General features: G+C 28.8%; 1 protein-coding gene across 8 annotated transcripts in view; it reads left to right on the top strand.

The window, feature by feature from the left end:
• Positions 1-13,221, top strand: part of LOC142321485 (high affinity cAMP-specific and IBMX-insensitive 3',5'-cyclic phosphodiesterase 8-like) — a 1,158,933-nt gene that overhangs the window by 791,763 nt on the left and 353,949 nt on the right. For all 8 annotated transcript variants that reach the window (XM_075359602.1, XM_075359603.1, XM_075359607.1 and 5 more), the window contains one exon: positions 3,325-3,392. In XM_075359602.1, the coding sequence (XP_075215717.1) occupies positions 3,325-3,392 (68 nt within the window). The remainder of the gene's footprint in view (positions 1-3,324; positions 3,393-13,221) is intronic.

Below are 13,221 nucleotides of genomic sequence, written 5' to 3'. Positions count from 1 at the left end.
AAATAAAGCTAACAACATAGTTGTAGGACTTTCCCGTCACGCGGCAATTTTCTGATGCACAGCTTACACACACATACGTGCAAAATGTAATTTAGAATATTTATCATTTTAGCTTTAGTTAGATTTCTAAATCTAACTAAAGCGAGCGTGCATACCTTATTTCATTCGCGCGGGTATGGCGTCGATAGTAGTGGCCACTTAAAATACTTATTTACACCTGTGACGTAACAACATAGCAGAAGACTTAAACAACTGTGCTGCACTAACGCTCCTTATGGTGAGAGGGGGTACTATTTACTCTTTCTACCCATTTAGCCACTAGTTTGTTAGAGCATTTTTTTTTTGGGTGGGAGTGTGATTTTGCAAAAAACGTTTTTTGCAAATATTATTTTTTAATTTTTAATGAATATTTAAGAAACATAAGACCTTAATTAGGCCTAGAAACCTTAAATCTAGAAATGATGACCTTGCTATGCAGGTGAACATGTTGTACAGCTTCACCCCCTTGGCCTTTTAAGCTGAAAATTTAATGATATCATTGCCCCATGTGTAGAAGTAATCTGATAAAGTTTGGTCAAAATCGGTCCAGTAGTTCTACAAATATACAGAGTGCGACACCGAACACACACACACGAACATCCAGAGAATTTCTATCCGGTTTTTTGGGTTTCTTAGGTGTCAAAAAGTCAAGATCCGGTGAAAATTGCATATGCTTAAACTGAAATGATTACAGTACTTTCCCTTCGAAAGCTATAATTCTGTTATAGCGGTAGACGGAAGAGTAACAAAAAAGCTCTTCTAAAAGATTTCTGAAATAAAATTACAAAGATTAACGGACAAGAACTGTTAATAAAATCTAGGTTAAGTTTAATTCCAATAAAATAAAATTAGTGGTAATGATAAATATTTTTTTCGTAATCAGTTCTTTAGCGTTCTCTTTTTTCTGTTTTATTAAAATAAAGCATTTTTATTTAAATAAATGTATAACACTGCTACAAAGAAGTTTATGCCTTTGATTACAGTTTTGTTTAAAGTTCAATTTTGAATGAATACTCACCTAAATTTTAAAAAATATACCCTATAAAATATCAATAATTTTCTATTGCTTATATATAAAATCACAATTTATAAAAACAAAATTAAATAAGTTTTTAAAAAGTTTATTAAAGCGTTAACTGGAGTATTAAAAAATCTTTGTTACAGTTTGTTGGAGATTTTTTTTTTTTCATTAATGGAGTTTTATTAAAATGAAATATCTCTTCATTCTTATTACAGAAATAGGGGTAATACACACCAATCACAAAAGAGTTCTTAGTAGTTATTTAATTTTTTACCGTTTCAATCTACCGAATTGAAACTTTTTTAATTTTTTTTTCTAAGTGACGTATTTTCAGTAAAGGAATAAATCTCCAGTCTTTATCATTGAGTTTAGAATAAATTAGATAAGACAAGTAAAATGATAAAATTAACGACAGTTTTAAACTTTATTTCGAGCAAAAGGATTATATTTTTAATTGTTTAAAAATGCGGAAAAGATTAAAAACATTCATAATAGCAACTTTTGTTTCGTTTTAACTGCTAATCTTTCTGAACAAAAAAAAAATTCATTTAACGTTATTACTCAGGCGATTTGTCTTTCTTATATTTGATTAGAATTTCTCTCATCTCTTCAGGACTTACGATTTACTATCTTCAACATATGAGCTAATAAATAATAATTTAACTCCACATTAGTATTACATCTTTACTATTTGATATGATTTTTTTTCCATATTACCTTTTCTAGAAGATTATTTGGTTACACTAAAATTTATGGGTCATAATTAAGTTTTTTTAAATATTCGGGACCACTGTTAGGTATTGCTTCAGAGGATGAGATGAATTATTTGTAGCGTATGTGAAAATGACATGCCTGACCGGGATTTGAACTCGGAACTTCCAGATGAAAGACCGAGACGCTATCACTCGCGCCATGGAGGCCGGTAATTAAGCTACTTAATAATATTTTATAAGTTCTCCTTTAATCCTACTCTACTAAAGGGCAGTTGTATGATTATCTGTTTGTGTATGTATTCGTCCCCCTTAGCTTAGCACCGGAATGTACCGATCACTAGCGGAAAATCCCGATTCGTAGTTCATCGCTCGTGGTGGTCAGGTGTATACTTGTTATCCAGACTCCCAAAACAATAAAATTGTTAAGGTTTCGGCGAGAGTTGGCCGTCAATTGAAAACATCAAAAATAGAAAATCAAAATTCAACAATTTATTTATTTATAGTTCTTCAAAAAGATATTGTCCGAATCAAAAAAGTACAGATATGGATGAAAGGCGAGATAATAATTGTTATATATTTTTCCTACTTAATTTTCTCAAACACAACAATATACACTGTTAAATATTTTATTCCTATGTATTGAATATTGAGCATTTTATTCCTCTACTAATATTGTAACTAAATGATAGAACTTTTTTTAATATAAAACAAATATGAAATCATAGAGAAATAATTGGAGATAAACAATTTTGTTATGTACTTATGTATATACTTAATAACACAAATCATATAATAAAAAATTCATCAAATTCAAAAAAAATCATCAAACTTTTCATCAAATATGATTGAAAATGCAAAAACTCTTGCCGGCCTCTTTTATCACATCTTTATCGAAAAAACCTATATTCATTAAGAACATTTGTTTCTAAGATGATATGTAGCTTTATTTCATCAAAATAATTATTTTTTTAACATTTTAAACAATTTTTAAAATGTTGTAATGTCAATTTGCGAGTTGGACAGAGAAGACTTATTTATAAGTCTTCGGTGTTTCCGTTGTCGAACAAACTCTCGTCGGCGTCATTCTACCAAACGTCTTGATATTATTATATATATATATATATATATATATATATATATATATATATATTAATAATCTACTTTTTTATGTATGTAATTATTTTTCTTCATAAAATAATGAACTATAACCAAAAAGTATGCACCGGAATCTGTCGATCACTAGCGAAAAATCCCGATTCGTTAGTATCAATTTCTAGAGTTAAATCTATAATTTAACTTTCGCTATAACATATTTCATCATTCAAAAAAAAAAATATTTCTTTTTACTCAGAGGTAATCAATTTTGGACGCCTAATATTCCGATTCCAAGACGCCGCCCGCCAGGAGGGCCTATCTGCGGAGGGATATGCACGCCTCTGCAGATAATGATTTTTTAAGTTGAAATAATTATTTATTTCTATCTATTATGTAGTTTTTTTTAAATTATAACACTATTTTTTTTAAAAGAGTGTTTTTAAATATTTGTTGTAGGCTGTAGTGAAAGGGAAATGGTGTGCAGGACTAAACGAGGAAGCGAGGCTATTATTTACAGTCCAGTGGTAAGTCTATATTAACGAAATTAATTTAATATTGTACGATAATGCACATGTAAATATGTATAAAACATTACGATTTTAATTTTTGTTAAATGTTATTAAACCTGTCTTTAAAAGTAAGATGATTTAGCACGCAGCGAGACCTGATAATTAATTATTAGATTGTATTTTAGTTTTTTTTTTTAAGATCGCGTAAGAAAAGAATTGTATAAATGAAGTGATCGGCTCTAAAATAATTTTTAATTTATATTCCATACTTTATTATTATCATAAGCAATATTTTATATTTTCTTTTCATCTTGTGGTTGGTATATTATTTGTTGAATTTGAGATTAAATTCCTATTTCATGTAAGGTGAAAATGGGATAATAATTGTTTTGATGTTGGTTTCTTTGGTTATCTTATAGAAATTGGAATTAAATCTTATCTTTATCATCATATGGGTTATCTACCCTGAGGCAGATCTCTAGCCCTATGTCCATCTCCATTTTCCTTTATTCCCAGATAAAGTTTTAAAATCCTGATTTTTTTTTTTTTTTACTTCCTTTTAGTCGTCTATGATTTTTACTCTTTTATCGTTTCTTTTTTTTGTACCTTCTGTCAATCCTTCCTGGAGTGTGCTAATTAATTCTTCTCTTATGAGATGTCAACTTGTTAGTACATTATACTGGGTGATTATAAATTAATCAACGCATTTTAGGTGTTAATAAAAAATAACAAAGCAGTGTACTTATATGCATGTTTTATTGTTGAACAGGGCATTTCAAATATTTTTGTTTACAACACTAATTAAATTCAAACAAGCTTTCCACTTCAGCATCTTTTGAGGTGCATAAAATGTGTAAATGTAAAATTATTACATTAATTACACCTTCGATTCTTCTTTTTAGTTCATTGATGTTAACAACCTTCGTTGTGTACACCCTGTCTTTGACAAACCCTCAAAGATTGTTTCTTCTTTATGTAATGTTTTTGATTTATGGAGTAGTGACGTATTCAACAGTCTATTTACAGAGAAATCTTTTCAGAAATGTAACAGTATATCGTGTAAATTCAATGATCAATTCAACAACAATTTGTAGCCTAAATAACTGACCAATTTCAATTAAAAAAAAAAACTCCTACCGGGTAAGAAAGTAGCATGAAACAGTTTCTACTTCTGTGAAGAGAAACGAGTCATTATAAATTGGGACCCCGCTAAAATGATAATAACTACCGGTTTGGTGTAATACTTCGGTTAGGTTTAATTATTCTAAATATTTATTATTCGCAAATTAAATAAATTATAAAATAATAGTCTTTATTATTTTATATTGTAAATTAATTTTATTATAATATTTGAACTAGTAATAACGTTATATATACCGATATTGTATTAATACATGTTAAGTCAAGGCGGCTGGCAGAAGGCAAACATAAATAACTGCAAATTCTAGCTTGTAGTAAGAATATAATCACAAATCTAAAATTTATCTAAGAGTAACTTAGCAATATGTGTTGGCGTTTATCATTAAAAGGAGATATTAATATTCATTCATATTATCTTCTTACTACCGTATATTTGTTAGTAATACAAGATTGAATACATTTTTGAATTGGAATGATACTCACGTTTACCAATAATATTCTCGAAAAGATCAATGAACACTACAACTATTTAAAAAAATTTCATTACGAACAAGATGTTGAATATTCCACCAGCTCTTTTGGAAAATGTTTTAACAGAATAATTATTACTGCATTACTCAGAAAAATTCGTATGGATTTGTTAATTCATTGAAGAAATTTATTCTTAAAAACAAGAAACAATAAATTAATTATAAGAGAAAGAAAGAGTCAAATTCACATCGTTTAATTTCTTTTAGTTTGAATTTTTTCTTTTGTTAATGGAAGGAAATTTTTTTGTATTCGGTTAAAGGTTTTATATTTTTCTTGCGTATATTTTTAAATCCTTTTTATTTCACTCCATAATTTGAAGCATTTTCGTAAAAATATCATTTAATTCGGTTTTACTCCATTTACCGTATGTATTTATTACAACATGACCTATACTAACGTTTCCTTATACAGTTAGTTTTTAATTAAGAATTAAATTCATTTTATAGATTATATTTTTTATATCCTATGCTAAAATATATGCTAAAACTTGGCTATGACGTTGTAGGATGTAGCTTCTGGCATATGTCAGGTTACCTGCTGAAATTACGTTTACATCAAATAAAAATACATTCTGTGCGTTCCATCTTTTTTTCTTTAAACATTATAAAATTACACACAAAATATGTTTTCGTTTATGACTAATTCCATTTTTTAATAAAATAAATGTGAAAAACTTTAGTTAATGAACGTAGCTTACCATTAATTCTCTATTAAACTTATTTATAAAGGAAAGCATAAAAATTTGTTAAATTACTTGTTTGGCTTATCATAATATATAATATTGCGAAAATATAATAATTATTATATATAATAAAATCAACAAAACATAATCTAAAGAAAACGACATAATTAAAAAAAAAAAAAAAAAAACAGCTAAATCTGTATAAACTTACAAATGATACTGAATTATAGAAGAATAATATTAATTTTCTGGCTATAAAGGTGCTATATCTATAACGGAAAAGTATATAGATCGGTCACAAAAATCAAACAAAAAATTGATCTTTTTTTAGTTTTGTGTATTGAGGCAATAAAAACAAAACAAAACTAAAATAGATTGTAAATCATTGTGAAAAAATTTTTATTCCAGTCCTCCCAAGTCCAAAAACTCGTTGTCAGACGGACGTTAGTGCTTATGTACGTACGTATTTGGTTTTATAACTCTGTATTCCATTGACTGATTTTCTTCAAACTTTGTAGGTAGACAGATACTACCTTCGGAGTAAAGAATATATCAAAGTTTTCCAAAAATTTGAAAAAGGATGGGTACGTTTTGCCTGAAACGAGATTTCAAATCTTTACTAGGCCACTTTAACAAAACGTTTTCCTTACAAAAGTTGAATTTTTTTTATCGAGATCACAAATTACCAATAAATTTTTAATTAATGTTCACCCCCTTCCGCAAAAAATGATTTTATATGAATTTTTCTTTTTTTTTTAGTTATATCTTGCTTCAGAAAAAGTTTTTTAATCTATATTTACTACATCACTCGGCCTTCAAACTATTTTAAATATTTTTTGGCCACTCCACTCCAATGGTCTGTGATAACAAAAAAATAGTCGTTTTTTTAAAAGCTTTTATTTAACTCGTTTTAGGAATAATCAAATCCTGCAAATTCTATATATTTTGATCTATCGTATGAAAATCAATGAAATTTGGTACACTTATGTAACTTCGATGACAATACAGCATTACAGTGTCGGAATTTGATATGACCGACCCACATGCTACCCCTACGCTAAATTCATGCAATTAGTTGAAAATTTTCATTTCTCATGTATGAAAATGATTGAAATTTGGTACACGTATGTAATTTTAATGTGTAAAAATCAATATTTTTATTTTTTTTTAGTCTTAAAAAAAAATACAAAAAACATTACAAAAATATATTTGATTACATATAAAAAATTATTTTTTAAAAAAGCTTTTATTTAACTAACATTAATATTACATTAATAAAAGAAGGAAACGAATTTAAAAAAAAAAACCTCTAAAAAGTAAAAAATAAGAATTAAATCAAATTGAGAATTTTAAACAAAAAAATATAATATATTAACAAATATAAAAATGCACTGAAAAGTAAAGAAAGTTATATAAATATCTAATAAATAATCAACAAATAAAAAATAAATAAATGTAATAATTATTAAATTTTAAAATTAAAGGAATGAAAATATTCAGTTAAATAAAATTGTGGCGCAGTTTTTATAATTTATTTAATACAACACAACACTTATTTTTACAACTGTTAATCTTCATTTTCATTTTCAATAACGACGCGAGGAGGCGGAAAGGTCTCCTGGAACCTCTCCAGTTGAGACTGACTAGCTACAAGTAACAATCTAGGAAAATGCACCCACTCTCACTTCTCACATAGTTGAAGTTCATCTTCGAATTCTGCTTGTAATCTAAGCCAAATTGAACGCACTCTTTCCGCTAAAAGTTTCATTTTAATTAATTATGAATTTTTATTTAATGAATTCATAATTACCACTACAATTATGATGATAATAATAAATAATTTTTCAGATTACCGTCAAAATGTAATAACTTTGTGCGAGATTTCTAAATTTAATTTTTATTTTTAGTCTTATTAACCCTTAAAGGTCATCTCGGTGCAAATTTGAACCATCAAAGAATTAAAACTTGAGTTATTTTGTTACAGGTAAATAAAGTATATACATATACTAAACAATCTCATTAAACAAAAAATATATTTTAAAATACAGCAAATATCTATAAATACTTATTCGAAAATATTGTTATAAAAACTGCGCCACGCTTTTATTTATTTTATTTGTATTTTTTTTATTTTTAATCAACTTTCTTAAATTTATTTTAAATTTAAATTCATCTCTCAAGTTACCTATTGCATTTAAAATGTAAAAATCTTAATTTTTTGATTGCCCTTACTCTTTAGTATTTCTTGAAAAACAAATTAGCCAAAACCTTTCATCCCCTTTCTAAAAAATTACAGCCCAGATTATTTAGAATTATGGTTGTATTTTTAATATATTTAAAAAGAAGTTTTTTAATTTATTATCATCATTTATGGATCATTTTTTTAAATTTAATTTTACATGAATGCTTCCTCGTGAGTACGGGAGCCCCAAAACGAAAAAACTTTTTTTTTCATTTTTCTAGAACACTATACAATAGTCCCACCGTTCAACTTTCATTGAGCCCTCCAAAAGTATAGAATTATCTTCTTTTTTTTTACTTTTTATTTAACTATGTATCATAAAAATAGAAATAAATATATTTACATAAAAATCATTGAATTTAGACAGAGAAATTTTTCAAAAATGAAAAACTTCATTCCCGGCCTTTTTTGTATTACTGATGTAACTGTATATATGATAAAATGTTTTTAATTTAAAATAAAGATATTAAAATTACATTTAAAACCAAAATTAAATAAATTATTACACAAAAATTAACTCAAATTATATGATGTTCATTTGTTTCTCTTTTCATTTACTGAAGTATTTGTAATAAGCCTTATTGAAGTTGCATGTAATTTTGTCAAGTATGGTATGAATAATAGTGTAAATTGAGAATTATATGAATTTACCTACATCAAGTGTAAAACTGACAAAATCAAATGTGTTATTTGTAAATATAGTGGACTGAAAATTAATACCAAAGAAATAAAAAGAAAAAACAATTTAAAATATTATTTTTAACATGTAACAAAATCCCTGGAAAACTCATCCAATAACTAATAACATTTTTCCTCGTGGAATTCATGAGTACTTCTTTTTGAAGTTTATTAATAGCAGATTTATTTTGAAGATAGCGAACAATTATTGCACAAACTCTTTGAATTACATTAGAATACGTCTGTTTGTTCCTCTTTCCTTTTAGTAAAAGAAACAGAAAGATCGTATTGAAATTATAACTATTTCTTTGTTTAGTTCATTAAGTAAGATTATGATACTTTACTTTCTCTTTCTTAAATTCTTTATTTTAGTGGCCTTATATTTTTTTTAAATTATTTTCAAAGAAATGTTTTATTTGGCCGTAATAAGTTACGTGTAAAGTTTTCTTATTATTTTGTAAAAGTATATCAAAAGTTTCAATAGCATACTGAAATTTTCGTAGTTTTGTAACTTAAAACTTGAAATTGTCTTTGATACGGTTCTTATAAAACTCTATGTTTCTATCCAGAATAGAATCCTTAGGGATGTAATATAATAGTACACTTTATTTACTCATAGTTGTCGGTTGGTATCATTAACTTTCGTCGTGGTTTCTGATAATTTCTTCTTGAAATTAAATTAAACCAGTAGATTGATCCAGTATATAATAATAAACTTTATGTTGTATTATTTTCTCTTAGAGAATGATCTTTCTTTCAGTATTTAATAAAAAAAAACTTTAAGTAAAAAATAATAATATAGAAACTTTTGCGAAGCAAGATTGTTATAATTTATTACTTATTTTTAATTATAACTATATTTTATCGTCTCAAAATATGAAAATATTTACAATAATGGTTATCTTCTATTAATTTTTAATTAGAGTTTTACTGGTAATTCTGTTATTTATTTATTTATTGTGATAAATTTATCATTAAATGATATTGACTCTATAAATCTGTTTTATTTCTCTAAGTATCTGAATTAGAATTAATATCTTGATATATTATATTTTATTTGGGATCTTTTAATAACATTTATCACTTCAGGGTGTTTTTTTTTTAAATGCATCCCAATTTAAAGAAAAATAATTTGCTGTATTTAATGCGATTAGTTTTATTTATTTATTTTTTTTTAAAGCTTTTATTTACAGTCGAATCAACAATTACAGTCATTAGCGACATAAATAACACTATCATTTAGTGTTACATAAAACAACAAAAATAAACAATAAAGAAACAGGAACAATAAAGAATAAATGTAGACAACTAACAACAACAAATACAAACTAAAATACATAAATCATACAAAAATCACTAAACCATATTCTTCATTCCACAGTAGGAGAGGAACCGCAACAGACGGTTTATACCTCCTTTCTGTTTTAATGAAAATTTCATAACTGAACCCAGTTCTAAGTTTTGTGGTTCTTAAGATTGGGCAATCAAAGAGCAGATGGTGCACGGACCATTTGATCTGGCAAGCCTCGTAGATCTTCTGAAGAGAGCCAAATAGATGAGCGTGGGTAAGCCTGGTGTGTCCAGCCGACACACCAGTCTTCAGTTGCTTGGGGAAGGTGGTTTCTCGAGCACATTCTCCGGGATATTATGTAATACCGTGGGAGGACTCAGCAGCCAGAACCTATTCCACTGAGCCATTAATTTTACACTGACTGATCTCATGAAGTCTCTCTCACATGTCGGTTGTACTCGGACGCCATTTATTGCAGCTCTCTTGGCAACCTCATTGGCCCGTTCTTCTCGATGATACCACAATGGCCAGGAACCCATGCAAGTACCCTTATTTATCCTTGAAAGGATATCATGAATAATTTGGATGATGGATTCAGAACGACTGCAGCTCAAGCCCTCAAATATACTCCTAGAGTTTTAAATATTAGTTATTTATACAAAACAATGTTGAGATCAAATGTTGTTATAAAAAGTTTTGAAAGTGTCCACCCTCTTTCTCATATTCCATGCAACCTTAGGAAGTGTACGTCTTTCAGTTTCTCGTAATTCTTCAGTTACGTTGGCTTTCGGTTCTTCAATAGTGTGTGGATTATTTTTGAACACTCAACCTTTTAGATAACCCCAGAGAAAAAAATTGCAGAAGAAAAATCAGGTAACCTAGCTTAGCTGTTCATTAACCAGTCATATTAATCTTTCACCAAAGAAATTGTTGGGTTATGTTCACCAAAGAAACTCATTAGGTCCATTGTTGCTCTTACTGTGTGACATGAAGCCCCATCTTATTGAAACCACGAATTTCCCTCATGTAATTCTAGATTTGAAATAAATTTATTGTACTGTCACGTAATTGCGTGACAATTTTTTGGTAATTAGCATTAAGAGTTTTCCAAAGAATATATGACAAATTATTCTTTGCCTGGAAATTGTACATCACATACCAGTTTTCTGTAGTTGTGTGTAGAGATCGTGAATGAATGATGTGAGGATTGTTGGAGCTCCAACAGCGCACATTCCGACTATTAACATAACCATTCAAATGAAATTAAACCTCATCTGTAAAAAATACATTATCCAACAGTTTAATTGTCTTTCGAACAAACTGAGTAAACAATTGACAGTAGTGGAGCCTAGCAGCATAATCAAATAGGTGTAACTTATATGATACATGGATTCGGTATGGTTTTAAGTTAAAAAGCTGGGCAGCTTTAAAGGCACTATTCAGAGATATTCCTTTTTGTTGCGCAAGTTTTCGTAATGATTTATTTGGTGAGTTTAAAATGTTTACCCTAACATCTTCCAATGTCGTCGTTAAGTATTGAACGATTCCGGCTATGCCCCTGATTGCAGACAGAACCAGTCCATTATTTATATTTCTTTATCAAACGATGAGTTGAAGATTTATTTGGTACATTCTTACCCGGGAACTTTAATTGATAAGGTTATTGGCCCAAAATAAATGATTTAGTTATTAAATAATTTACCACAATAAAAATTCTTTCATTCCTGATAAAAACCATTTCTTCTTAATAAAAAACACAGATAACCAAAAATAGCTATTCATAGAAAAAAGCAATAGAAAATTATATCAGCTGATTATAAAACAACAATAGGAATTGCTGCCAACCTCTTCACCCGAAATTATTGTATTAACTTTTCTAAAATGTATTTTTTTTTAATACTTCTATTTATAGTCGCATCAACAATTAAAGTCATTAGTGACTTATCAATGTAATGTAACTGTACCGGTAAATTTTTAGTCTTGAAAAAACTCAGGTCGACTACTGAAGCAGGTCGGGGCCAAGTGAAGCAGATGCTACTGGAAAGCTGGCAGGCGAGGTGGAATAGGTAACAGGTGGGTACATGCAGATGGAGGCTAATCCCGGATTTGAAGCCGTGGCTGACATGAGGAACTGTTGTTTGAGCTGACACAATTCTTGTCCGGCCACGGCTGCTTCAATAAGTATCTGAGAAAAATCGGGAGAGGTCGGACCAGTGCTTCTACTGCGACAGCATGACTCGACGGTACACACAATCTTACATTGTGCCAGGTGGACCGAGGACAGATGGGAGGTCCTTGTGGTGATTATTGGTGAGGTTACGCCTGACAATATCGTAGCAGCTGTGCTGCATGGTCCAAGAAATTGGGTTTTGATTACTGGCATGAATGGTGGTATTCTGAGAACGAAGGCTTTTGAAGTACTACAATACGAGGAAGATGATGGATGAAAAAGAGTCTGGAGGGGAAGAGGAGTAATATGGTTAAATATCCGTTTTAATTACTTTCATTTAAAATGTAAGTTTTAACCCAGAAATAGAGGTATGCCACGTTTAAAAACAATAATAACAGTTGCTGTTTTTAAGAGCGCATCTTAAAAACACCAATTGCAATTATTATTTTAACAAATGGTATGTTTGAGAATTTTGAGGCGCTAGAAAACTTTTGAGTCTCAACATGAGCGGTGGGCAAAAAAGTTTGAGAATCAATATTTTAAACGGATGGATGGATGTTGAATCGAGATAGTTGATTTCTTGAACCGCTAAGAGAATCTCAGATTAGCATATTTATTTTTGAAGTGGGTATAATTTTTCTCTCTTACAGGCTATTTGTTCAAAAGAGTGATTCATAAATAACGTGATACGATATTAGGCAGTTGTTGATCTCTTCCTGAGCAAAACTGTATCATATTACATCATTAACCACCCTCCTTGTTTAATGCCTTGTTACGCCCTACTCATATAAAAAAAAAACATTTCTCCGTTATAAAACAATCACTTCAATATTCTTTTCAACTGTAGGATTCAAATTTATCTTCAACTGTTTCATTACTCTTCCTGTCTAGTTAAATTACACTGGCTACTTATTTTCATTCTTTTTTGTTTTATTTACGTAGGCTTCGCTGTATTTTACTTAAGTGGAATAAGTAAAACCTCACCACAACAAATCCATTTTCACGGGAAACCTTCTCCATACAACTGTAGTGTGTGTAAACTATTCCAAAACGATGTGGTTAAACAGCTAAATGTAAAAACGAATTTTGAGGGAAAAAAAGATTTACTAT

The sequence above is a fragment of the Lycorma delicatula genome, chromosome 3 (assembly GCF_047948215.1).
Source record: "Lycorma delicatula isolate Av1 chromosome 3, ASM4794821v1, whole genome shotgun sequence".
NCBI classification, from domain to species: domain Eukaryota; kingdom Metazoa; phylum Arthropoda; class Insecta; order Hemiptera; family Fulgoridae; genus Lycorma; species Lycorma delicatula.
Note: the sequence above shows the minus strand (reverse complement) of the source record. Positions and strands in the feature narration are given on the sequence as shown.